This window comes from Phoxinus phoxinus (genome assembly GCF_949152265.1).
Source record: "Phoxinus phoxinus genome assembly, chromosome: 17".
NCBI lineage: Eukaryota > Metazoa > Chordata > Actinopteri > Cypriniformes > Leuciscidae > Phoxinus > Phoxinus phoxinus.
The window spans coordinates 22741430-22767437 of NC_136892.1; the positions used below are offsets into that span (position 1 = coordinate 22741430).

The 26008-nt window shown below is 37.9% G+C and overlaps 1 protein-coding gene across 3 annotated transcripts in view; it reads right to left on the reverse strand.

Annotated features, from left to right (window-relative positions):
• Positions 1-4461: 4461 nt before the first annotated feature.
• atp2a2b (ATPase sarcoplasmic/endoplasmic reticulum Ca2+ transporting 2b) overlaps positions 4462-26008 on the reverse strand; it is a 36808-nt gene continuing 15261 nt past the window's right edge. For all 3 annotated transcript variants that reach the window (XM_079585193.1, XM_079585192.1, XM_079585191.1), the window contains 15 exons: positions 20024-20104; positions 17014-17099; positions 15679-16143; positions 13112-13200; positions 12913-13015; positions 12425-12556; positions 12147-12266; positions 11787-12005; positions 11302-11637; positions 9558-9778; positions 8393-8595; positions 8212-8297; positions 7987-8120; positions 7064-7181; positions 4462-4890 (listed from right to left, as the gene is read on the reverse strand). In XM_079585193.1, coding sequence (XP_079441319.1) covers positions 4621-4890; positions 7064-7181; positions 7987-8120; positions 8212-8297; positions 8393-8595; positions 9558-9778; positions 11302-11637; positions 11787-12005; positions 12147-12266; positions 12425-12556; positions 12913-13015; positions 13112-13200; positions 15679-16143; positions 17014-17099; positions 20024-20104 — 2663 coding nt within the window. In that variant the 3' untranslated portion in view covers positions 4462-4620. The remainder of the gene's footprint in view (positions 4891-7063; positions 7182-7986; positions 8121-8211; positions 8298-8392; positions 8596-9557; positions 9779-11301; positions 11638-11786; positions 12006-12146; positions 12267-12424; positions 12557-12912; positions 13016-13111; positions 13201-15678; positions 16144-17013; positions 17100-20023; positions 20105-26008) is intronic.

The following is a 26008-nucleotide window of genomic DNA, read 5'->3' on the forward strand; positions in this document are numbered from 1 at the left end:
TGACATGCTGTCACTGTTTGTAATGTCCTATTGCACTAAATATAATTCATGTTTTCTTTCAGTAGTTTTTTTTACATAGCCTATAGATCAATACAAAATTATAGAGATTTCACGAGCTGTGATCAAGCAGCACATAATGCAACAATATGTGCCATTTGCAAAAATAAAACTGATCATGTCTATTCATTTTTGAAATATTGCTATTGTCAAGTCACCTTCATCTAGCCTATATAGCGCTTTGTACAATATGCAAACAGATTGTTTCAAAACAGCTTTACAGTGATAACAGGAACATTATGCATTTCGGCTGTTGTTCAGCTGTAGTCAGTTCAGTGCTATTGTCAATTAAACCGATTTTGGTCACTGGTTACATAAAAGATGCAGCTGTGTTTACATGAGAAATAAGATGATGTCATTGTAATTGGACCATATTCTAGCGCTAAATTTTGTCTCTGACGCCTTCAAGTGTTCAATCTTAGACACTACAGCCGTAACTGCTTAGGACATCTCTATACTCAAAATTGCCTGCTTTCAACAAACACAAAGTTATTTATTTATATATTTTACGGCAACTCATATGAATGAATGGCTTAATTGTTTATTTTAGGGCCAAGAAAAAGTGGCACATACTGGCCATTTGGAATCTGTTTTTTTCTGCTGGCCAATGGCACTGATTCAGCTAATTTGCATAATAGACTGAGTAATAAAAGAAAACCCTACTCCATCATTTAATATATATATATTTTAATTTATTCAATGGCTTTTCCTAACAGTTACACATGGAGAAACACAAAGCATGGACATCAGCATTGGTCAAATTAACTGCAGTTTATTTGTAAAATGATGCGTTTAATCATATCATATTTAGCAGCAATGTACACAGCAAGTTGCTATATAAATATAGATCAAATGATTTGGCTAATTACAACTGAAGGCATGCATTATACTATATAATACATGTATATAAAACTATGACAATTTACACAGAAAAAAAATGCAGCAAACTCTCCTTGAATCAGCAATAGGCAATGGTAGACATTGTCATGCATGGTAGAAGACTGATGGTGCTGCTGTTTGCTTCCATACACATGTATTATTCTCATCTCTCTGTCATTTATTAATTATTATTGAGTTTTATTATTGAGCCCACTCTAACATGTCATGATCTGCAGTGCAAATGGCTATTTTCTTGTGAACTGCACATTCAACATGCAGGTTCTGATATTCAGCAAAATGAAGCCACTCAAAAAAGACATGCACAACACAGAAGCCTGAGGTTTCCCAACACAAGCAGAGGCAGATTCTACCATTAACTGACAAAAAATGTTTTAGAATGAAATGGAAATGCTAAAGTGCACTAAATAAATATTTAGCATATATAACAAAGTATAAGGTGTAAATAATGGTCAGTATGATTACTTGATACAAAAGGCAACATTTACTTAAAAAATGGCAATAGTGTTTTTATTTGATTCTGATTTATGCCAACATCCAAGTTCAGTTCCTGAGCAAGTCAGACCACAGTGTACGGACCATTCTAATACAAACTAATGGTGAAGTCTATTCATTTCATTCAGAGACAAGACTGAAATGATATGGGGTAAAGGAAACAATCATGCTTAAATGTAATTTGACCATCAAGTCTTTACAATATATTATATATTTCTTAAAAACATCATATATTGCAGTGGAATGTACTCAAGCTGATATGGCCACGTGTTAAGTGCAGCTATAAACAGCCGCAGTAGTCGTAGAAGGAATTTAGCAGTTACATAGCAGGGTTGGTCCATTGTCAGAAAACTTGAGGCTTCGGATTGTTGTAACGTGTGGTGAAAATAATGGAGGAATGTGTAGTGGCAACGTCAGTGACACTTCCTTAAAGGGTCAGTTCTTCCAAAAATTAAAATGATCCCATAATTTACTCATCCTCAAGTCACCCTATAGGTTTTAATAACTTTCTTCTTTCCTCCAAACACAATCGGATAAAAATATCTTGTTTCTCCCAAGCTTTATAATGGGAGTGAATGGTACCTGAGATTTTGAAGCCCAAAAAAGCACATCCATCCATCCATCATAAAAGTAATCCATACAACTCCAGTTGTTGTAAGAAAAATATTTATAACTTATTAAACTATAATCACTGGATTCTGGTAACAGCCGTTCGCAAGTCGAGTTCCGGCAGAAGAGTGACCTCCAACCTGACGCATTATGTAGGAGTAGCGTAAACTTAGTTGAGAGAAGATGCCTTTCGCAGTTCAAAGAAATATGGCTGGGCAACAAACTTAACCTCTTTTCTTACATCGAAATTCTCCGACATTTCGCTTTAAATATTCATGTTTAGACTTCTAATTCATGACCAGTTTTGTTTTGCTCTATCCTCTGCGCTTCCACAATCGTAAATTCGCCATGCATCGGGTCAGACGGCCGTTACCGGAAGCCAGTGATTATATTTTAATAACATTATTACCCCCCTTGAGCCAGATAGATTACTTTGGAAGCCCCAAAAAGAGCATTTAGGGTACCATTTACTCACATTATAAAGCTTGGAAGAGCCAGGATATTTTTTAGTATAACTCCAATTGTGTTTGGCGGAAAGAAGAAAGTCATATAACCCTATGATGGCTTGATGGTGAGTACATGATGGGGAAATACATTTTTTTGGGTGAACTAAACTTTTAAATCAAAGACCACTGAATGCTAATAAAGCCCCGTTCACACCAAGAACGATACCAATAAAAATATAGTTCTAAAAATAAAAGAATAGCAGAGTCCACACCACAACTATAACGGCACCGAAAAACTATATAGCCGGAATCACTTTCAGAATGATAAAATCATTGACAACCAATCAGTCCAGGTTTAAAGGGGTTGAGTATTTGAAATGCCAGACAACAAAGTTGCAGCACGCTTGAATAAACAGAATATCATCATCCGCTGGTGTGGACGCTACAATTATCATTATAGTTATCATTCTTGGTGTGAAAGGACCTTAAGGGAATGTGCATGGTTGTTTATTAAAATACTGACACCAGAATACCACACCAAGGGCATAGTCAGGGACATGCATCAATTTCAGCAAGCAATTAGTGTGATGCAATGGACAACTAAATAACAGAAAGCTCTGTTTAATGAAAAGGAAAAATAATTACTTTGTACCGTTCGTCTATACGTGTACAAATATACAGGCCGTCTTCCCAGACTGGCTGGTGAGGGCCGAACAAGAGGCTGCTTCACAAGGAAACCCCTCTCAGCTGTCAATCTTGTGCTCCGCAATGTAACTAAATCTCTGTACATTACTTTCATTTATTCAAGTATAATTGCTCTTAAAATTTGCCCTGCTGCATTGCAGGAAGGAACAGACCAGCTAGTAAAATGAAGACACGCATTTTAATTCAAATGGTTCATGAGTGCATTTTCTTAAAAGTAGAAAAAAAGGTAGCATGAAACATTTTGGTTTTGCATTGTAAAATTCATGTTTTGAATGCAACACCTAAACCTTTGCTTTTTTAAATTTTCTACTTGTTTTACTCTAACCGAAAATAAACGGTAACATTTACATCTTTTGTCCAACCCACCCCACAACAAAAGAAAACCTCTAAATTAAGTTAATGCAAGTTCATTCAATTATAAAATACAGTGAAAAACACAAAATCAAAAAAACTTAAAACAGATTGGTTAGGGCCAAAAGAATCTGAGTTTTCAAACAGAGGCACGCCTCATGCAGTAATGTGTACAGGCGGTGTAAAGCTAAGTGTGTGTGGGGGGGGGGGGAGCAACCAGAGAGAGTCTAATCTGACAGTCCTGAGGTAGCTGTACTCTGCCTAGTGCAGAAAAACTGGCTTTACTAATCAAACGTGTCAGGTAATAGTGGAAACAAAATGTATCAGCATAAAAATGGAAGTTATTACACATAGGGAAAGACATACAGGTACAAATCATAAATGAAAAAAACCACACAAAATGCATGCGAAATACAGAACATGCAGCTTTCATCTGAGGATTTGACCGTGAAGCATTCAAACGTTCAGACCCATACTCTCTTTCCCATGCTGCTTTGCAACACCATGCTTGTCCATTGGCTCTGGGCGATGTTCACGCCGAAGACACAAAGGTAAACATTAGTAAACAGTTTTTCTGTCTTGTTCTCTTACTTTCTCTTTTCTACCCAACCTACTCTACTCTCTGTTAGCAAAATGAACAAAAAATAACAAATGAACCATTGCATAAAATAGTGTTAAATGTCTGTACACAAGCACTTTTCTCAATTCAGCAATTTGAACATGATATGGGGGAAAACAAAGTGGATATTACCATTATTGTTACTGGTTTGAAATGAGACAAATGATTAATTTAAAACGCAACAACAAAAACCAACAAGAAGTCCAAAAAGAATATTAATGGTCACTAATACTTGAAGACTTCAGGTCTGTATGGTCTCAATCACCAACGGACAGTTAAAAAAAAAAAGAAAAAAAAAGAAGTTATATTTCTATCTTAAGGTTATTTTTGTGTTAATCCTGTCCTTCTCGTACACATTTGCTGTTTGCGGAGGCACACTTTAAACGCACAACCACACAGACACACGTACACACCATCTACACACATCAGTGCTCATTTCAGTCAAGACCAGAACATTTCGGCCAAGTTAGTGTCAATGCTGTAGAGCCACAGCACCAGGGGGAGTGAGAGAGCCACGAAGGGCCAGGAAATGCCCTCCGTGCAGGTGCTGAGTGAGCAGGCCATGCCCTTGGGCTTGTCCAGGTCATTGGGCTTGTCCAGGTAGTTTCTGGCTGCAAACTTGAGCAGTTCATCCAGCAAGATGACGGGCAAGGAAATCTTCAATACCATAAGCCACTGGGTCACGTTCAGTGGAGTGATCTGGAAGATTATCTGTAGAGAAAGCACAGGGTAGAGTCACTACACAAACATTACGGATGTGCCGAAAGCCCATGAAAAATGTATAACGCATTCTAAAGGAACATGGTTAGGCTTTCTGTGATAGTCGGTTACATTACAGTACATCAGATTTCACTTAATATGAGAAGATGGCAATTAGAGATGACTAACATGATGGCAGAGGGTTTGGTGCGCAACTGATCCTGAGCATCATTGACAAAGTATCTTATCTTGTAAAATTAATGGTCAGTAGAGCTGCTTCCTATACAGAAAGTACGCTTGATCACGAATTTGAAAGCAAAAAAAAAAAAGCAAAAACCGATACCACGCATATTGATAGAGGCTCTTTGATGCCCGTAAATTGCATAAAATATAATTACTAAGCTATATAATAGCGAGAACGCAAAAGCATTTAGACATTTTTTTTTTGCTTATGATAAACTATTTAAAGATAGAAATGCATGCATAATCGCTGAAATTAAATTTATATGTATTTTACATATTTATTACTAAATTGGAAATAAATGTGAAAATACAAAAAAAAGTAAACTTGATAAATTAAAGATTTATCCTTTAAATCGTTTGATTCTGTAATCCTATTATAGTATTTTTCCGAATAAAAATAAAGTAACTCCCTTACCACTCAGAATAAAAAAGTCAGAATTGTGAGTTATAAACTTCTCCACATGTTTTATCATACAGACAAATAAAAACAGCACAACAACATTGCCTGTACATTCTTTTTATAAGTTATAATCTTGGGTTATAAAATATAAATTATATCATTATTCCATTGTGTCTGCGCGCGAGCAATAGTGCACGAGAGAGACCGAGGGTGTCTGCGTGCGAAAGAGACTGCGCGCATGTGTCTGCGCGCGAGCGATAGTGAGCGAGAGACTTCAAAATAACAAGAGACTTTTCAAATACCAATGACAGAATTTTATTCACTGACATCGGGATCCCGCTTACATGGCTACCTTCCAAATAAATCAATAATTTGACACAAAATATTGATTTAAAAAGGAGTGTATTGATTTAAAAACGATTGTATTGCTTCCGTGTCCATGAAAACGCTCTGTTTTTCATGGCAACGGTGTGTTATCAAGAAATAACAGACTGCATTCTACATTAGAATTGAACCAAGCCATGTAATAATAGGTAATATTATATTCTGTTATAATTATTATCTCTAGTCTATCCTAATAATTATTATAAATACAATGTATATAAAATATAAATACAATTTGAAATATTAATAAATGATTTTTATTTATTCTGGAGACCCATTTTATTTTGATGCACATTTGTACATTAGCAGGAACTGTAGCACAATATGGATGTAAAAAGCAGTTATAATTAGCCTGTGACAAATCAACAAATAATCGTGATAATTAATCGTGATCTCAATATTGATCAAAATAATCGTGATTATCATTTTGGCCAAAATCGTGCAGCCCTAATTGTAATAGGGAAAAACCAGGTTGCTGCTGGTAGAGGTGTTAGTGAGGCCAGCAGGGGGCGCTCACCCTGTGGTCTGTGTGGGTCCTAACACCCCAGTGTAGTGACGGGGACACTATACTGCCAAAAAGAGCGCCGTCCTTCGGATGAGACGTTAAAACCGAGGTCCTGACTCTCTGTGGTCATTAAAAATCCCAGGATGTCCTTCGAAAAAGAGTAGGGGTGTAACCCCGGCATCCTGGCCAAATTTGCCAATGACCTCCTAATCATCCCCATATATACTGATTGGCTTCATCACTGTCTCCTGTCCACCAGTAAGCTGGTGTGTGGTGGGCGTTCTGGCGCAATATGGCTGCCGTCGCATCATCCAATTGGATGCTGCACATTGGTGGTGGTTGAGGAGATTCCCCCCCTTCTATGTAAAGCGCTTTGAGGTCTCAGATAAAGCGCTATATAAATGTAACGAATTATTAATAGAAAAACTCACAATTGCATAATTGTATTGCATAATGTTTTTAATTGGAATTTCAATTGTATAAGAGTTTATACAGTTAAATATTTATATATATATATATATATATATATTATATATATATATATATATATATATATAAAAAAAACAGATTCTACAAAGACTGCAAAAAAAAGAAAAGAAAAAAGAAGAACCAATATACTGAAACATTATCTTATTGATCAAAATTGATCTTACCGGCAGGGGCTCCACATAAAGGATAAAGAAGTGGAGGGACATGGAGAGGCAGATGGCTCCTAGCAGCCACACATTATCCCAGGGGGGCATGCGAAGCAGAGACTGGTTCTCTGAAACACTATGACAGGACATCAAGAAGATAACATTGTGAAATTGATTGACTGGTTGAATATTTATATAATGCACCACTTCTGCTGTTAAAACCTGTCAAGTTGTTCCAAACCTGTATGAATTTCTTTCTTCTGCTGAACACAAAAGATGATATTTTGAAGAATATGGGTAACCAAACGATTATTAATCAACTTCTTTTGTGTTCAGCAGAAGAAAGAAATTCATACAGGTTTGGAACAACTTGATGGCGAGTAAATGACAGAATTTTCATTTTTGGGTTACTATCACTTTAAGATCAATTTTAGCTGATATGATTGTAATTGGGCATAGCCAAATGCAAGGATAAATAGGGTATAAAAAGATTTGTGATACCTCAATGTCAAACTCTATTCAGTACTCAATGAAAATGCATATAACTACACTATCTGTAGAGTACAATTCCATTCAAACGGTAAGATCACTTCAGCATAGTTTTATTTAATGCCATGTCAGCATCTATGGCTATCTATCTTCATGACAAAAACTGAATTACACAAATATACACATAATAAAACTTCTAAAACCTTTTCTGAAAAAACTAAACAACTAACAACTAAACAAGTCCTTCGATGAGCTTACTTCATAAAAATGTTTTCTATTTGCATTAAAAGTGGAACAGTCCAAGAAAATATCAAGAAAATGACTTCCAGGTGTATACAGCAATGTCTTGTCTTACTGCTTGTGATTGGATGAATCTTAATAGCAGATGTAAATAATTGTGACATTTTCAGAGACAAGATGTGCCTTTATTGTAGCGAATTTCCAAAACTGACCTGTTGAGGGCGTTGCACATCTCAATGGTCACTAGTACGGAGAGAGCCATGGTCATAGGATAGGGAGACTCAAACACATCACACTTCAGGCCCTCAAACTCAGGGTTGTCCGGTGCACACTGAAGGAAGTGGCTCTGCAGAGATGAAAATGATAGAAGCGAATTAAGACATTGGAATAGATGTGATTGAGAAAGAGTGTATTAAAAAGTAAAGGGAGTTTCTAACCAGTTGATAGAGGGTGACTCTAGGCCCATCTTCAGCAGCAATGAACCACCATGCAGCAGCACCTACAGTACCAGCACCTACATAACCTTTAGGGTGACATGGAGAACATAACACGTCACATCTTTCTTTACCCACAAAAAAAAAAAAATTATATAGCAAATAAAGCCAGTGGTGCACTCACAGCCAATTATCAGGTATCTAAAGAAGAGCCAACCAGAGATAAGTGGCTCTCTGGCATTGCGAGGGGGTTTGCTCATGATGTCCAGGTCGGGTGGGTTGAAGCCCAGAGCGGTCGCAGGCAGACCGTCCGTCACCAGATTCACCCACAGCAGCTGAACTGGAATCAGAGCTTCGGGGAAGCCCAGAGCTGCCGTTAAGAAAATACTGCCAGAGAGAATACACATAGTGAGTTAAGCGATTAGATAACAACTGGAAGAATGTCAAAAGGACTTTGGCAGTGATCGGAGTTTGCTCAAGGCATAAATTTCAGTGTTGTCATTTATATTGTATCGCTTTTAGGATGGAGACTAAATTGTGCCAAAACGAGATTGAAAAGAAACTGACTTGCGTTTTGGCACACAGGATGAATAGTAAACCTTGATTAAACAATTTAAAAAAGAATAAAATACAATATAATATATCATTTATTATAAAACGGATAGTTCCGGTGCTGGATTCTGATTGGTTGAGCCGCATTCGAAGCCTTTGTAAATTACACAAACATACACCTGTGACCGCATTACATTAGTATTACTGCGCAACTGTCGTTTGATATCCTTTGTTGCTGCATGTGTTGCTTGGCAACCTCTTTGGAACTACATTGCTTGGCAAAGTAATGTGTTATTTTTGTTGCTGGTGTTTATTTTATGAATAAAATAAATATTAAAATGAATATTTTTATGTAGTAACCATTTTATAAAAGCAATAAGCCATGTTTTACAGTGAATTTAGAACAGCTAAGGTGGTTTTAGCTCTCCGCTCTGCATCGCGCCTAACAACGCCCCTTAGCTGTTCTAAATTCACAGGTTCGCAGGGCTTATTGCTTTAATAACCATTCTGGTATCCAACACCCATTGTATTTTAAATTGTAATAATGTTTCATAACATTACTGTTTTTACTGCATTTTGATCAAATAAATGCAGCCTTGGTGAGCATAAGTGACTTCTTTCAAAAACATTTTAAATTACCAAGCCCAAAATATTTAATGGTACTTAAGATTTCACAAGTTAAATAGATTTCAACAGCCATTTTATGTTGACTTGAAATGGTTTCATGTGGACGGGCCAGTAAAAAGAAATTAAAGAATGAATTCCTAAAAATGTTAGCAAAAGGTTAGGATCCTTACCAGACCACCTCGCCGACATTTGAGGAGATGAGGTAGCGGATGAATTGTTTCATGTTATTGTAAATGGCTCGACCCTCTTCCACAGCGGCCACGATGGTAGAAAAGTTATCATCAGCAAGGACCATCTCTGAAGCAGTCTTAGCCACTGCTGTGCCTGACCCCATAGCAATGCCAATTTCAGCCTTTTTTAGAGCAGGTGCATCGTTCACACCATCTCCAGTCTGCAGGAATGAACACAGGATGTCAAGTCAGTTGAGGGAGAAAGATTGTCAATATAAACATCTAGAAGAAATCCTCCCTCCATCTAGTCATTTAATAAAAAAATATATTAATACATAATTATACTACAGGGCCGTTGAATGCTTGAATCTGATTGGTTGACGAACATTCTGAGGTGTGCAATTATATTCAGGGAACCGCACGGCTAAAGTAGTTCCGGCAGGTCTTAACCGTATTACAGTTCCATATCACTTTGCGTAGTCAACTGTAATAACGGAAAATAGGATACAATTCATAACAAGAAAACTGCAGCCGCATGTGCTCGATCTGCAATTTCCAATGTCTAACTTCACAATCAATGGAAATATGCAGTTTAATTTTAATAAATAAAGTATATATAGTCCTATATATAATCAATAGAAAATTCAAAAGAATATTTCAATAAATTGATAGTCCTGCTGCAGATAATATAAAAAATAAAAAATTATTGATTGGCCTATACTTGTTAAAAGGGCTTTGTGTTTCATTTATTAGGCTAGTCTGTCACTAATAGAAAAAAAAAGAATGAACGAATTAATTAAAACGAATTGAATAATTAAATAAATAAATAATAATATTGACGCGAATGCTTCTTTCTCTCTCATAACTGCATTAATAACTGCATAAAGCCGGGGACACACTTACTGTAAGGCCGGTTATGAATGTAATTTGATACTTATCTGCATGCACGCGTGTTCAGCGCGTTCAGTCTGTGTTCACAGCGGTGTTTAAAATCTGCTGCATTCACAGTCAGAGAATGTTTCTAGTCGTTACGCGTGTCCAGCATTAAGTGGCCTTTAGTCTGCTATCAGCGGCTCAGACCTCCGTTACTAACTCTAAAATGACGTTTTGGAATTAGCAACGGAGCATGGGGTTTAGATGCGCAAGGAATTAGTCCTACATACAAGAGCGTTTTAATGACAAAAACTTTACAAACGTCTTGAAATACGTCATCTGAACAATATTTCGAGGTGTGGTAACTGTAGTATAAGCGGAATAATTGACTTCAGGCCGTTGAATTATTAGAAAAATAATGCACACCCGAGGTGGTAATGCGGTCACGACGCAAAGCGGAGTTCTTTTGCACTTTCTATTAATCCAAAAATCCTACAATTTTTTTTTTTATATGCATCACTGTTTTAAAGATATTAAGATAACTGTTTTGAAATATGTGAGCAGCAAATCAGCATATTAGAATGATTTCTGAAGGATCATGATTTGACACTGAAGACCATGCGAGTGACTATAATAAAAATTCATCTTTGCCATCAAAGGAATAAATTATATTTTAACATATATTAACCAGTCATTTTAAACTGTACAATTTTCACAATATTACTGTATTTTGACCAAATAAATGCAGCCTTGGTTAGAGACTTCTTTTTAAAAACATTTTAAAATCTTACTGACCCCCAAACTTTAGATTGAAAGTGTACATAAAATCATTCAGTTAGTATTTGTTACGATTTCACAATCTAATTTTTACCATGGCAGTGATCTCATCGTAGGACTGCAGGAACTCCACAATCTTGGATTTGTGAGAAGGCTCGACACGGGCAAAGCAACGGGCGGTGATCACTGCCTCACGCTGGGCGACAGCAGACAGGTCGTCAAACTCTCGGCCAGTGTAGGCCATGCACGAGACATCGTCATCCTCGCCAAAGATGCCGATGCGCCTGCAGATGGCCACAGCTGTGCCCTTGTTGTCACCAGTGATCATGATGACTCGAATGCCCGCTTGGCGACAAAGTTTGATGGAAGCTGCCACCTCAGCTCTGGGTGGGTCCAGCATGCCCACGCATCCCACAAAGGTCAGGTCCGTCTAAAGGAAAGACAGAAATTATAATAAATGACTATCAAAATAAAAATTCTGTAGTTAATCCAAATATATATAAATAAAGATTATATATATATATATATATATATACACACACACACACTACTGTCGTAACACAAAAATGCTCTTCTCACCTCATACTCAATGAACCGGTTTGAGTCCTCCAGTACAAGGCTCTCTTTGCTCAATGGGTTGTCACGGGTGGCCAGAGCCAGACAGCGCAGTGTGTCACGTCCTGTGCCGTACTCACGGATCACAGACAGGATCTTCTCTTTAATACCTGCTGTCAGGGGGACTTTATTCCCACCCACACGGATGTGTGTGCATCTGTCAATCACTCCCTCTGGAGCACCCTGCATCCAGAAATAATGAGTTTAAGGAAGCTGCAGGTATATTGTTGTACCACAACACATTTCAAACGTTAAGTAGTCCTGTTTGGGACGGGTAAATGAAATACTGAAGTGCTAAAGTCTCCCTGGAAAACGTGGCGTTACCTTAACAAACATCTTGCCAATGGATGAGCGAGCTTTGTTGGGAGTACAGTACACTGACATGGACTTTCTGTCTCGGGAGAACTCCAAAGTGAACTCCTTCTTCATCAGCTGCTTGATGACCTGAGAAAGAAAGAATACACAAAATTACACAGAGATGAAAGCTGCCATTACATCAAACACAGAAAAGCTATTTGGAAATTAATGTGGGCTTCCACAACCGCACGACCCACTAGGGTTGCAACAAACTCATAATCTGTGGTTGGAAATGTTTGACGTACCGAGTTGCAAGCGTTCGCCAACTCAACCTTGGAAAGGCCTTTCAGTTGTGTGTCGAACACGTTCATTTTCTCCACCAGACATGTTAGAGCGGTCTCTGTGGCTTCTCCCACCTTCTCGTACACACCTTTGGCCTGACATAGAGAAAAACTCTTCAGAACTGCTGTTTGATAAACAAGCACTAGGGATCCACTGATATAAATATTCTGGTTAATATTGATAAGCAGACATTTGTTTTCATGTTATATAATACAAATGACCAATGTTAAAATTATATACTATTTTGTACTATACTTCATAAATGTATCAAATATTATTTATTAATTTACAAGGATACTAAAAATATGGGAACACATTAAAATGATATTTAAGCAAATCCATTCATTAAGTGACATCTGTATGCTAAACAATATAGTTCCACACATTAGTTAGCAGCCTTTTATGGATGAACAGAGGATGCTGCATTTACCAGAAGATGTTAATAACTAACCTCGTTGAAATCTAGAGATGAGTCGTTACACAGAGCACAGATGGTGGCCAGTTCAACCAGACCATCATACTGGGAGCATCGCACTGGTTTACCCTCATGAAACCTGGAGTAAAAAAAAATCATTAAAAAAAGGTGTTGCTAAACAGAGGCGTCTCATGCACTTTGAAATATCAGTGTGCACATGGGCAGCAAAACTCACACTTGTCCATCAGGGGCATATGTGGAGCCAGAAATGGTGAACTCTTTTAGAGAGCAGCTGTTTCCATTTGCCTGATCAACAATGAACATCTGGAACAAAAAAAGACAAAAATCAGACAAAATCTCAACCAGCAGGTGGCAGGCCATCCCACCACAGATGATCTCTGATGTTTGAAAGCACCTCATGAAAAGATCCCTACTCCACCTGACCTGGATATACCAGCACTACAAATGTAAACACTTTACATTACACTCACTTTAGAGTTCAGAGGGCCTTTAAAACCCAGCCAAAACCCCCCAAACATAAGCAACTGAGCATTAAGGATATTTTTAAGCACAAAAGACAATCAGATCCCCCAATATGTCAAGGAAGAGAAGAGCATAAAAGAGATGAGACAGAGTGAGTGGGATGGTAAAGTGGAACAGCGTTCCTGCTGTAGTGATAAAACCCAGTGGACAACAGTCGAACCACAGAGACAGAAGAGTGTGTGGGGGAGAGAGAAAGAGAGAGAGACAGGCCCTCATTTCGAAGGCGCTAGGCACTATGGAGAAAGACATGATTAGCAGAAAAACCCTAAGTGTTAGTTCCCCAAAAATCACACCCTCATGTCGTTCCAAACCCGTAAGACTTTCGTTCATTTTAGGAACACAAACGAACATATTTCTGATGAAATCTGAGAACTTTCTGTCCCTCCATTGACATCTACGCAACTATCACTTTAAGCCCCAGAAAGACAGTAAAGACATCATTAAAATACCGTGAATGCTTTGTTTGCGCAAAAAAAGATAACAATTAACCACTTTACTTACAAAATAATAATCTCATTCACGCAGCAACATCCGCTCTCGTGTCAACAACAACGCATGCATTGTTGTTTCATTGCAAAGTGGTAAATAATGTTTTTTTGGTGCAAACAAAGCAATCTCATCGCTTCATAAAATTGAGATTAAACCACTGGAGCCACATGGATTACTTTTTGATGATGTCTTTACTACCTTTGTGGGGCTTGATAGTGTTAGTTGGGTAGGCTGTCAATGGAGGGACAGAAAGCGCTAACATTTCATCCAAAATATCTTCCGGTTCTTAAAGAGTCAGAACGACATGAGGGGGAGTAATGAATGACAGAATTAAAGAAAAAGCTATTGGTGAATGAAGGGGCAAAACATGCTGATATGATGCTTATGTGTCTTGAGTCATTACCATTGTGTTGCCATGTGGTTTTCAGCATGTTTCCATGCACTTTTATTTAGTGAATTTCCATGACTAACATTACTCTCAAACATTTGTAGAAAGGCAATTTCACTAGTTAAGGATTTCCAAAAATCAATTTGATTTAGAATGAGTCACTAATGAATCATTCAGACCATTTTAAACCCAGAATTAGATAAACGCTCAAAAGAACAATTCACTAACAAATCACTAATTTCTGTGGCTTTCAAACAAAGGTTACTTAACTCGAGCAATAACTGGGCAAGAAATGCATATTCAAGGCATCCGGCTCTCAGGATCGATATCAAAAATCCATATTGGTCCACCACTAAATATTAACTCTTAAAAGTAACTGCACTTCAATAAGGCACAAGATAGAGGTATCATTCGTGTCAATAGTGGAAAGTTAGACGAGTTAACCGTTTAACACGAATACAAGCTTAATGGTTAGGGTTAACAAGATTACATTCCTTCAGTCGAAACACTGCTAATTTTAGAAGCACCATTCCCATATAGTATTATTTTAGACAGTCGAGGCAAACGGGACATTTAGGGTAAAAATTATTTTGGTTTAACCGCATCCTGAGCATTTACAGAATAAATCAAGCATAATATTTTAAATAATTTCTATTAAAAAGAAGAGCAAGCCTGCAACTAAATTTAACCTTTACACACACACACCCACACACACACACACAACTGATTAAAATCAGAACCGCTTCACATTCGGCTTGCATGCTTGACTGTACAGCCTACAGCAAAGGTGCTGCTGTGGATCACAGGCAGATCTCACACACACACGGTCAGTTATGTAACACTACCGCAAGTAACTGACTACCGCATACTGATCAGCTCTCACAGTCAAGCTGGAGAAGAGCAGATGAGGAGGGTGACAAAAGATGAGAGGAGAGAAGTATACAGGGACACGATGAAGGGGAAATAGAGAAATAAACCATGTCAAACAGGAAAACGACAAATGGAACCTGGGGTGGTCTAACAAAGGTCATGAGAAACTAAGATAAAAATAAATAAAATGATTAATCAAGGCAATATGAAAGCTGCAGATTAACAGCTTTCCCCCGACTTTCGTTTGAGGCCAAGTAACGTACTAGTGCTAAATCAATACCATCATGAATGTCATTTTTATTCATGAGCTTTTTGTCTGTGCAGTAATATCACTCTCGGTTCTTGGCTGAACCCCAGCTTCCAAATTTCTAAACAATCACAGACTCACAATTGCCATGGAATTAAATAATGGGTTAAACAGAATTCCTAATAGCCGGGGATATATTTGATGAGCCCTGAAGCTGCTCAGTAAAGCCCATTTCAATTGTGTATAATATTCCCAGCATTCTCACCCTGCAAACGGACATCTGGTTGGTGGTAAGTGTGCCGGTCTTATCCGAGCAGATGACGGAGGTACAGCCCAGGGTCTCCACCGAGGGCAGAGAGCGTACGATGGCGTTCTTCTTGGCCATGCGACGGGTACCCAGAGCCAGGCAGGTGGTGATGACGGCGGGCAGGCCTTCGGGGATGGCGGCCACAGCCAGCGCGACGGCGATCTTGAAGTAGTATACGGCCCCGCGGATCCATGAGCCACCGTGAACGGGATCGTTGAAGTGTCCAATGTTGATCATCCACACAGCGATGCAGATGAGCGTGATGACCTTGGACAGCTGCTGGCCGAACTCATCCAGTTTCTGCTGGAGTGGCGTGCGCTCCTGCTCCGTGGACACCATCTCATCACGGATTTTGCCAATTTCGGTGTTCACACCGGTGGCAATCACTACGCCCACCGCTTTGCCTGCGGCAATGTTGGTACCCTGTAAAACATCAAGTAAAAAAAGTGAGTTTTAAATTATGATCATTCAATCATAAACAATCTAAAATCCCCTTTAAATTTACTAGAGATCTCTAAAAGTTTTCTAGAAACAAAATTGGTTCTAAATCATGCAAATTAGGATGCATGATATAACAGCACCATATTGGTTATCGAACAATGTTCTTTTTTCTTTTTCTTATAGAATATTTCCTCTATTTTTACTCTAGAAAAAAAACAATACATTTTAATATTTGCCGTTATCAGCCATAACATAACTTACTGGTTTTAACCATAATTTAAAACCCTGATACAAATCACTCACATCTGTGCAAAACTGATCATAATAAAATTCCTTCAAAAACATTTTGGTGGTTGTTTGCTTAAATCTATCCGTTAAAATGCTATTACAGATATGATGCAAATACACAAATATATATTATGACTTATACTACTATCCAAATGTTAGTGGGTTGGCAAGATTTTTTAAAAGAAATGACCACTCAGTACTAAATACTCAATAATATTCAACAAGGATGCATGTTGTTCTTTTGAACTTTTATTCATTAAAGAATCCTGAAAAAATGTATCATGTTTTCCACAAATTAAGCAGTTTTCAACAATAATACGCGTTAACAAATCAAGTTAACCAAAACAGCATATTAAAATGACATGAAGGATCATGCGACACTAAAGACTGAAATTAATTTTAACATACTAAAATACAAAAACGTTATTTTGAATAGGAATAAAATAGTACTGTTTTTATTGTATTTTTGTCTAACCCTAAATATAAGCAAGATTAATAATAAGGCCTGCATTATCAGGCACCACAATTAATATGCTGACAGCAGTCATTAAGGGTCTGACTTACAGAGAAGAGCATGTTCTTCTTGTCCTGGTTCACAGCACGAGGGTCAGGGACAGGGTCTGTATGCTTAATTACTGACACAGATTCTCCTGCGAAGAGAAGATGCACGTGACAGGTTGGTGAAATCAAAGTTCTAGTGCTACTTGACTGCCCTCTAAGACTAACACAACGAGGATTAGGTTTCCAGTTCATCACGCAGGTGTTCCAATTCAAGTCCTTGATGTGCATTTGCGCAATTGCTTTAACGGTTCATTTCTGGTCAGGATGGCAAAGAATCCCAACAAAAAATAGCCATGGATGGAGCAGCTAAAAGATGTGGAAAAGTTGAACAGGCCGTTACCAATTAAGGCAGTGAAGCAAGACCCACAAGTCCTACAAGAGCCCTTCCTTTCTGTCTTTCCCCCTAACTGGACTGCAGAGACTGGGCACAGCTGACCTACCTTTAAAATAAGCAGCACTAAACCTTCTCAGGAAAAAAAGCCTTATTTTTCCACCTCATATCAACTACTGAAGTGACTTTATAAGGTGGCTTACTGCAATAGTGTTTCCTGCACTTCACCCTGCTATGCTAAATCTTAATTGCATCTGCAATGGAAACTATATTTAACCGTGGTTTTGTGATGAGATAAAAGGGTACTGTGACATTTTACAAATACAAAAATAAAATAGACAAAACATCTTAGACTGTGACGTCTTTGCTGAGAACATACAGCATTAGGGAGGCTACAAAAAAAAAAAAAAAAAAAAAAAAAAAAAGACCTGCGTATAAAAATACTGAACTGTGGATATTCAATGTATAGGGGCTGTCGCAGCGCAGGAACTAGGAACTCAATTAGCTCCTGCTTCCTAGTAGGGTCTAACCCAGCGCAATAGAAACTACCAGTGACGTAATTGTACGCTGATTGGCCAAACGCAAGTGAAACACCAGCACCCGCCATTTAAAAAAAGGGAAGCCATGTACACAGATTATAGCCTATATATTTAAAATCCAATGCGCCTTTGGGCCGAGCAAAACATGATTATGTACTTCTGCTCAGCTAGAGACATTGGGCATCAGCCACACGGCAAATGCTAATACTTTTTCATATACTGTCTACTTTTTGAATAACATCTATTTTTGTACAACATTCTATCTATTAACGCAAGACAAGACTGTTAAACAGATCATAAACTAATGGGGAATAGGAGCGCTGTGTGCTCAGGCTCTGGCGTTCTCAGTGCCATCTAAATAAAAGTCAGCCACTCTGTCAAAATAAAAGTCGCAACAACAAGCACGGCTTACATCACTTCAGAGTTCCTACTGGCGGTGAGTATGCAACCAGGAAAAGGGCCCTTAGGGAACTATTAGATCTCGGGGAACCACCCTGGTGGCTAGTTCTTAGAACTTCCCGGTGCAAACGCCAAGGTCAAATTTTCTTCCTGTATTTGGATCAAAAAGTTTAAAAAGGACACAAAGAACCACAAATACTATTTGGACTCCATTTACTTCCATTCATGTGCACGTGAACACAGGTGAGCCAAAACGCAAGCACACATGAAGTAATTTCGTCTATTCTTGTGTAACAAAGTTCAAAATCGGTGAACTAGCCATAAAATTAGCATAAAGGTGTTTGACCACAACATCATAGATTAACCTCTTGGCTCAATACAAACTAAGAATACAAATTTTGAAGAAGTAGATTCTGAATTTATTTTGTTATATGGGAGTCATTATTTATTAAAGGGTAACTAAACACTAAACCAACTTTTTTTAGTTAATGATCTGTAAGAATGGAGCTTCATAAATGCGGTTTACTTTTTTTACTGAGTACTTTCTTTAACATTTAAGTATGAAGTGTTTTAATTTTCAAATATATGGTGTAAAAACGTCCGAGTGCTGCCCTCTTCAGGTTAAACGGAATCTCCTGAAGTAGGGGTACTCTCTGACGTAGGGGTAATCTGTGACGCTACTCTGCCACGCCCCTGGCAGCCCCTGGTATAAAAGCATCTGGTTCCGTCAAAACCACTGTAGCGAGTCAGGAGTTGGAAATTGGAATTACGAGTATTGAAAACGATCAGGATAGCGTATTTTAGCATCTAGTTAGCATAGCATTTATATAGTCATTTAGATTATTTCGTGTAGCCTAGCTAGTTATTTAGCATAGTTGTTAGTGTTGTTAGAAGCATAGTTAGTTAGTAGCATAGTATTGCATCAGTTAGGATAGTGTAGATTTTTAGCATTAGCTTTATCTGTATTTAGTATAGTGGTTAGGATGGTACGTAGGTGTAGTGTTGCCAGTTGCAACAGCACTGCTGGACTGTATAACTTTCCACCAGACTTGGAAATAAGGCGCCAGTGTTTACATGCACTTGTGTGCCAAACGCTGCTCTTCCTGCATGGACTCCACAACCGCCGGCGCGTTTTGCTGGATATTTTTTTTCACATAGCGGCAAAATATGCTTAACGGAGGTCAAAAGTAATAATAATCCACTCAGATACTGGACCCATTCTCTCTTGCGCGGCTGCTTCGCTAGCATCGTCGGATGCCGATCGCGATGCGGGAGTTACGTTAATGCGATGCGACACGGCAGTTTGAGCTCGCGGCTCGAATTGATATGGTTTTGTGTCCACAGACAATTCGTCCACTTCAGGGGAAGGTGGGGGAGAAAAGTCCTCGACTTTAAATGACCGCTCTGTTGTAAAGCTACTTGCGTCACTCCAGTTACTCTCCATCTTAGCGAGTCTGACAGCAGCTGTCAGTCACTGCGGGTCTGTCAATCACCCGCTCAGCCCCGCCCTCGGTTCGTCCGTTGGGCTCTGCCCACTTTTCCAGCATTTTTCAAATATTGCCAGTGGGTGGAGTCAGGCTCTGACCAGGGGTTTAGTTACCCTTTAAAAACAGAATCTCCAGACTGGGATATTATATCCTGTTGCTGATAAAACACTGCAATGTCCATAGTCCTTTTACCTACTCAAAGCCTAGTATGACTGGCCTCGTATGAAGTTGTCTTTTTAAATGTACATTGTTCCCACCTGTTAGAATGGACTGGTCCACCCTCAGGGTCGTTGACTTGATTGAAGTCAAGCGAATGTCAGCAGGAACTTTATCACCCACTGAAAGGAAACAAAAACATGCTGTTAAATAGAGATAAATCCAGTGCTCGAAGCAAACTAAAACAACACTGTCATGCCATTCCAAATTTATAAGAACATAATCAAGCAGCAATAAAAGAGCAAGAACCATTCAGGAGAAAGGACTTGGATCCCTATAAGCAAGTCAGGCACTACGGACCAAGAAAAGCTGTTCCACCGATTACAACAAAAATGCCATTACACTTTCAAACGATGTTTGTAAGGCACAGTGCCAATTTAAAACCATGAACCCCCACCTTTTGAATCTCAAGTATCAGCTCAACAGTTAATGGCTTGGCAATTGACAATAACGGATTGTGCTTTCAAGGGATGAAATGAAGGCCAAAAATACATCACTCATCTAAAACAGTAAAACAGTACAAACCATGTTACCATCGGTTGGTTGGGTTTAAATTTCAACAGTTTTCTCAGAAACCTTTTAAGGTGCACTTGCTGATTAAGTCCTTAAGCTTTACAAAACCAAATATCACAAGAATTATGGCAATGCTTCATCATCCAGTCCTTTTTAAGACAAGCATCTCAACATCTTCAAATAAAACCTGCACTGAAGAGGTTAATGAACAGCATCAGCAGCTTTGAAACATTTTGGTTCGACTTTGGAGTAGACAAAAATAGACTCTGCTTCATTCTTTCCACAAACAGAGGGGGGTTTAGTAATTGCTACTAGGAAAAGAGCAAATGTAAATACCGTAATCTTTTCTAAACAAATCTCTTAATGAATAAGGCGTTGGATACTTGAGCATGCTAAAACCTTTGACGTTTATTGGTCATTTGAGATGGAGTCTGTTTGAATACGCCTGATGTGTAAATCAAGTTTATGCAAGAGTGGGCATTGACGAAGAATCTTTTCACAGGATGTTCTGGGTGGAAAGAACTTCAACTAATCTGAGGATACGGTCTTAGATGCTTTTCCTTTTCTGGACTAAGTTTTTACCAACATGCAACAGCACCGATAGGCCTCTCTATGCACTTTTTAATGGAGTGGGGGACATAATGGGTGGTATCAGACCAACAACCAACACAGCTCCTAAAATGGAAAAGTTATTTTGATATGAACTATGGTGCACGGTCAAGCTAACACCCAACGTAAACAGATTTAGTTTTGAGATGAGATTGTTAGTCCATAGAAAGGTTCCTTCATTCCTATCGGTTCCTTCATTATATATTATATAAATATATAAAAGTTTAAAGATCTTTCAAACTATGTATAGTTTACATCACATACTGTATATTACATGTATTGCCATTGATCATGCTTTATGAGTATTTATCAAGCACACACTTAGAGAAGTGCACTTAAGGAAGCTCTAGCGGTTCTCTGGATATATATATATATATATATATATATATATATATATATATATATATATATATATATATATATTGTAAAAAAAAAAAAGTTATATGATCCAATTTACAATAATACACCTTTGAAATAACCCTAAACTAAACTAAGGAATGTGGTACATAATCCCGATATATAGCTCAAGTTTGAAAAAGGTCATATAACAGGGTAACCTACTTTAAGTAGACAAGGAGAGAAAGTCTTATAAGAATAGATCATAGAAAAATCATTTTTGGACCACCTAATATTATTCTAATAACACTTGTTAATGACAGAGTTAAAAAGTTAAAAATTGCACAAGCCGCAGGCATTTTAATTAAAATGCACAAAAAACACCTTCAAAGGCCCGCTATGCTATAAAGCTTGAGTTATTATCGATACCCTGATGATTTAATCCAAAACACAAAAATCAAGGTCACTTTCACCAGATCAAAACAGGGAAGTTAAAAAGCTGACAGAGAAAGTGGTTGTGTCATATTGGCTGCGAATGGGTGGTTGGAAACAAACGGTCAAACACTCCTCATTGCTGTTTTTATTCCACAGTTTGTGCTAGAGAGCCAAAAGAACAGAAAGAGAGCCAGAGTACTATGGAATACTTAAAAGCAGCCAAAATGGTAGCTAGCTATGTTTATAGCACATTGCTATGTAGTTGCGGGTGGTTAAGATATAGTTGAGTTAAGCGAGCCCACCCCCAAGTCAGAATGATATTCTGATCACTAGATACAAGTCTAGATAGAGAATTTAATTGAATTTAATTCGTTTATTTGTCAGGGACAATGTACAAAATACATTAATCTTACGAGAAGATGTTTTGTACCAGAGTTAGCTAATGCTATTTTCCATCTGCAGTCCCCAGGCAGGTGCACACAATATTAAAACATTACATTGCAAATAACTGTCAGTAGCACTAACAGATACATGCAATATTGGTTAAACAATGATCATTTAAAACTAGATGTTTAAATGAAAAACTAACCAAAAAACCATCACAGCCTAAAATATGTACAACAACATAATAAAAAAAAACAATTACTTCAATATTACATTTGTATACTTTAAGTGTGCTGATGCTGACACAGCTGGTTATCGAGGATGTATTTCTTTAAGTTTCGAGATAAATAATTGAGATCTACAGACAACTTTAGACTGTCTGGAAGTTGATTCCATTGTTTAATGATTTTAAAAGAGATGGCTTTCTGTGCAAAGGCAGAGGATCTTTTCGGGATAGCACAATTTCTGTGAGCAGTGGAGCGGGATGTTCGGTTTGTTTGTTCAGAATAAAGTTTTATGAATTTTTTCATTGAAGGTGGAGCAATATTATTAACAATTTTGAAAACGGTTCTTAAATTTGTATATCGAATTAGGGAGTCAAAATGTAACATTTTATATTTACTAAGAATATTGCAGTGATGTTAGCGAGGGGCTTTTCTGTCAAGCACCTTTAAAGCCTGATTATAGACCGATCTGAGCGGTCTGAGTTTGGTCTCGTTGGCCTGAGACCAACAGGACAAACAGTAGGTGATGTGTGGAGAAATCATGGCATTAAAATACACGAAAGGTGCTTCAGTTGTCAAACTATTCCTAATGTGTCTAAAAGTGGAGAGATTATATTTAATAGAGTTAATTATATTTAATAGAATCTTTTTTATATGTTTTTTAAAACTTACAGTTTGGTCCAAATGGACACCTAGATATTTTATCTGTCACGATGTTAATTTTTTGTCCATTAACATAGATGTTAGGCATATCTTTAACTTTATTGGACTCAGCGAAATACATTCCAACAGTTTTTTCAATATTTAGAGTTAAGTAAGAAGATTTAAGCAAATTACTTTTTTTGTCCATGGCTGAGGACAATTTAGTGGCTACTTGCTCCATATCCCTCCCATGTACGTAGATGACGGCATCCTCTGCGTACATGATGATGTCTATGCCCTTGCACACAGCCGGAAGATCATTGATGTAAATACTGAACAACAAGGGTCCCAGAATTGATCCTTGGGGGACCCCAGTTGTACAGGGCTTCAGAGAGGACAATACATTTTTTACCCTCACATACTACATCCGATTTGAGAGGTATGATTGTATCCAATGCAAAGTCTCCATGGACAGATTATACTTCGAGAGCTTAGACAGGAGGACACTGATGTTTACCGTGTCAAAGGCTTTTCGCAAGTCCAGAAACACGGCACCCACCGTGCCCCCTCTGTCCAAGCTGGCCTTAATGTTTTCTATCAGATAGCAACAGGCTGCGTTGGTGGAATGATTGCGTCTAAAACCGAACTGCATGGAGTGCAACAAATTATTACAATCTAAGTGATCGGTTAGCTGCTCTATAATGGCTTTCTCAAGAATTTTAGATGCTACAGGCAATATACTAATAGGCCTGTAGTTGCTCATTTAATTTTTGCTTCCAGATTTATAAATTGGGGTTATAACTGCTGTTTTAAAGGCACTGGGGAAGATACTCTCATCAATAGATTTATTCACAATATATGTAATAGCTGGTGTTAAAATCTCCCTATGTTTTTTAATGAGAGAGCTATCAAGTCCCCAGAAATCCTTAGCTTTTGAGTTAGATAAGGATTGTATTTTATCTGTTTTAGAATAATCAATGCGTTTAAAACACAGAACCTCATGATCATAAATGGAAGGCTGAGGTGATGAACAGGGATGAGGCAATCCAGAGGCGTATTGGATAATTTCATTCACTGAATCAATAAAATAATTATTAAAATAGTTTGAAACTGTTAGACCATCCTTGTGGTTTTCGTCATCTATTTTCAGCTCTATTATTCCACTCTTAGTTTGTATCTTTCCAGTTAATTTGTCCATAGTTTGCCAAAGTGGTTTAGAATTGCCCTTTGCTTGTTTAATTATATTCAGAAAAAACATTGCTTTTGGTTGTCTTAGCTGTTGAGTGACTTTATTTCGAAGTCCCTTATAGATCAGGCGATCAGTTGTGAGTCCCGTTTTATGAGACTTTAATGCTGAATCTCGAGTTCTCATCAATTTCCATAGATTATCATTTAACCAAGGTAGAGGGATTTTGCCTTTAGGCTTTACCTTTTTTCCTTTAGAATGTTTAAAAACAAGCTGTTGAAACATCTTTATCAACTCACTAGAAGCTATATTACTGTCTTTATCATTTACCATTTCAAACCAATTTACCTTTCTTATTTCATTATCAAACCTCTCAATATCTTTCCTGGGGATATAAAGTACAGATTCATTAATATCAATCTTATTTAAATTTCGGTAGAGCGCTTTTGACAGTTTCCTTGCAATTAGTGTTAAATTATGATCAGAAAGACCTGTTATTAAATTATAAACTTTACCGATATGGTCAGCTTTGTTAGTAAAAACTAGATCAATAAGCGTTTGAGATGTTTTAGTAATCAGAGTTGCTTTTTCAATCATTTGTGTAAAATTGAATTTGAGTAATCTCCTTTAGTTTTTGTCTAACATTTTTATCAATCCAATTTATATTAAAATCCCCCATGTGAAGTATTTCTTTCGCATCACATTTTTTAAGAATGTCAGTTAGGTGATCAAAAAATACATTATTTGATGTCGGGGGCCTATACAAAGCAAGAACAGCGAATGACATTTCCGGAGACAGCCTAATTTTTATCCCCACACATTCCAAAACATCTCCCACTAATTCCATATGTACACATTGAAAACTGTCCTTGACATAGATCATTACTCCGCCCCCTTTGCCATGACCACAGTCACGCCTGTAGATGTTATAGCCTGGAACATAAACAGCACTATTTGAAAAGGAGGGTTTTAGCCAAGTCTCAGAAAGACACAAAAAGTCAAGGTTGGAATGTGTTAGCAACTGTTCAAGTTGTTCAGATTTCGATACAGCGCTTCTTATATTTAGGTGTCCCCCAAATACAACTTTAGGTTTAACCTTTGGGTCCCAGAGAACTTTGGCATGGTTAACAGTCTAAAATAGTCTGTATCTCTGTTGTTTGGTGACAGCGTTTGAAAGACACGGCATGAAAAGATGAGACGAGTGCACCGAATCACATACCGCTCCAACTTTCTCCACAGCGCCATTTAGTTTGTTTACCCCAGTATCCGGACAAAATGTATCTGTGCGTGGTGTCTGTGCCAAAGCACCCGACAAGTTATTTTTACGCAATGTCTCAGTACCGTCTGGGGAAGGCGCATCTAACTTTATCGCAGGAGAAATCTGCGAAGTTCCAGATCTATCCTCCGCCGTGCACAGTGTTGATGGCAAGCAATTTTGTCCGTTTGTCTGTGTGTGCTCATAAGAGTAACTCACTGCGATCGTGACTGCAGATCCACACATGGGTGAAACGCCAGTCACTTTTCTCCCGGTTTCACAAACAAGGCTTAGTCCCCGAAAAAAATGCATGTTTGAGTTGTTTTAACTGAAAGCAACTTCTTTTTGTCTCAAGATGTACCGGTAATGTTTTTTTCTAAGGCACACTTATAAATAGGGCTGAGACTCAGCAAATTTGTTTCGATTTCGATACCGGTTCCTG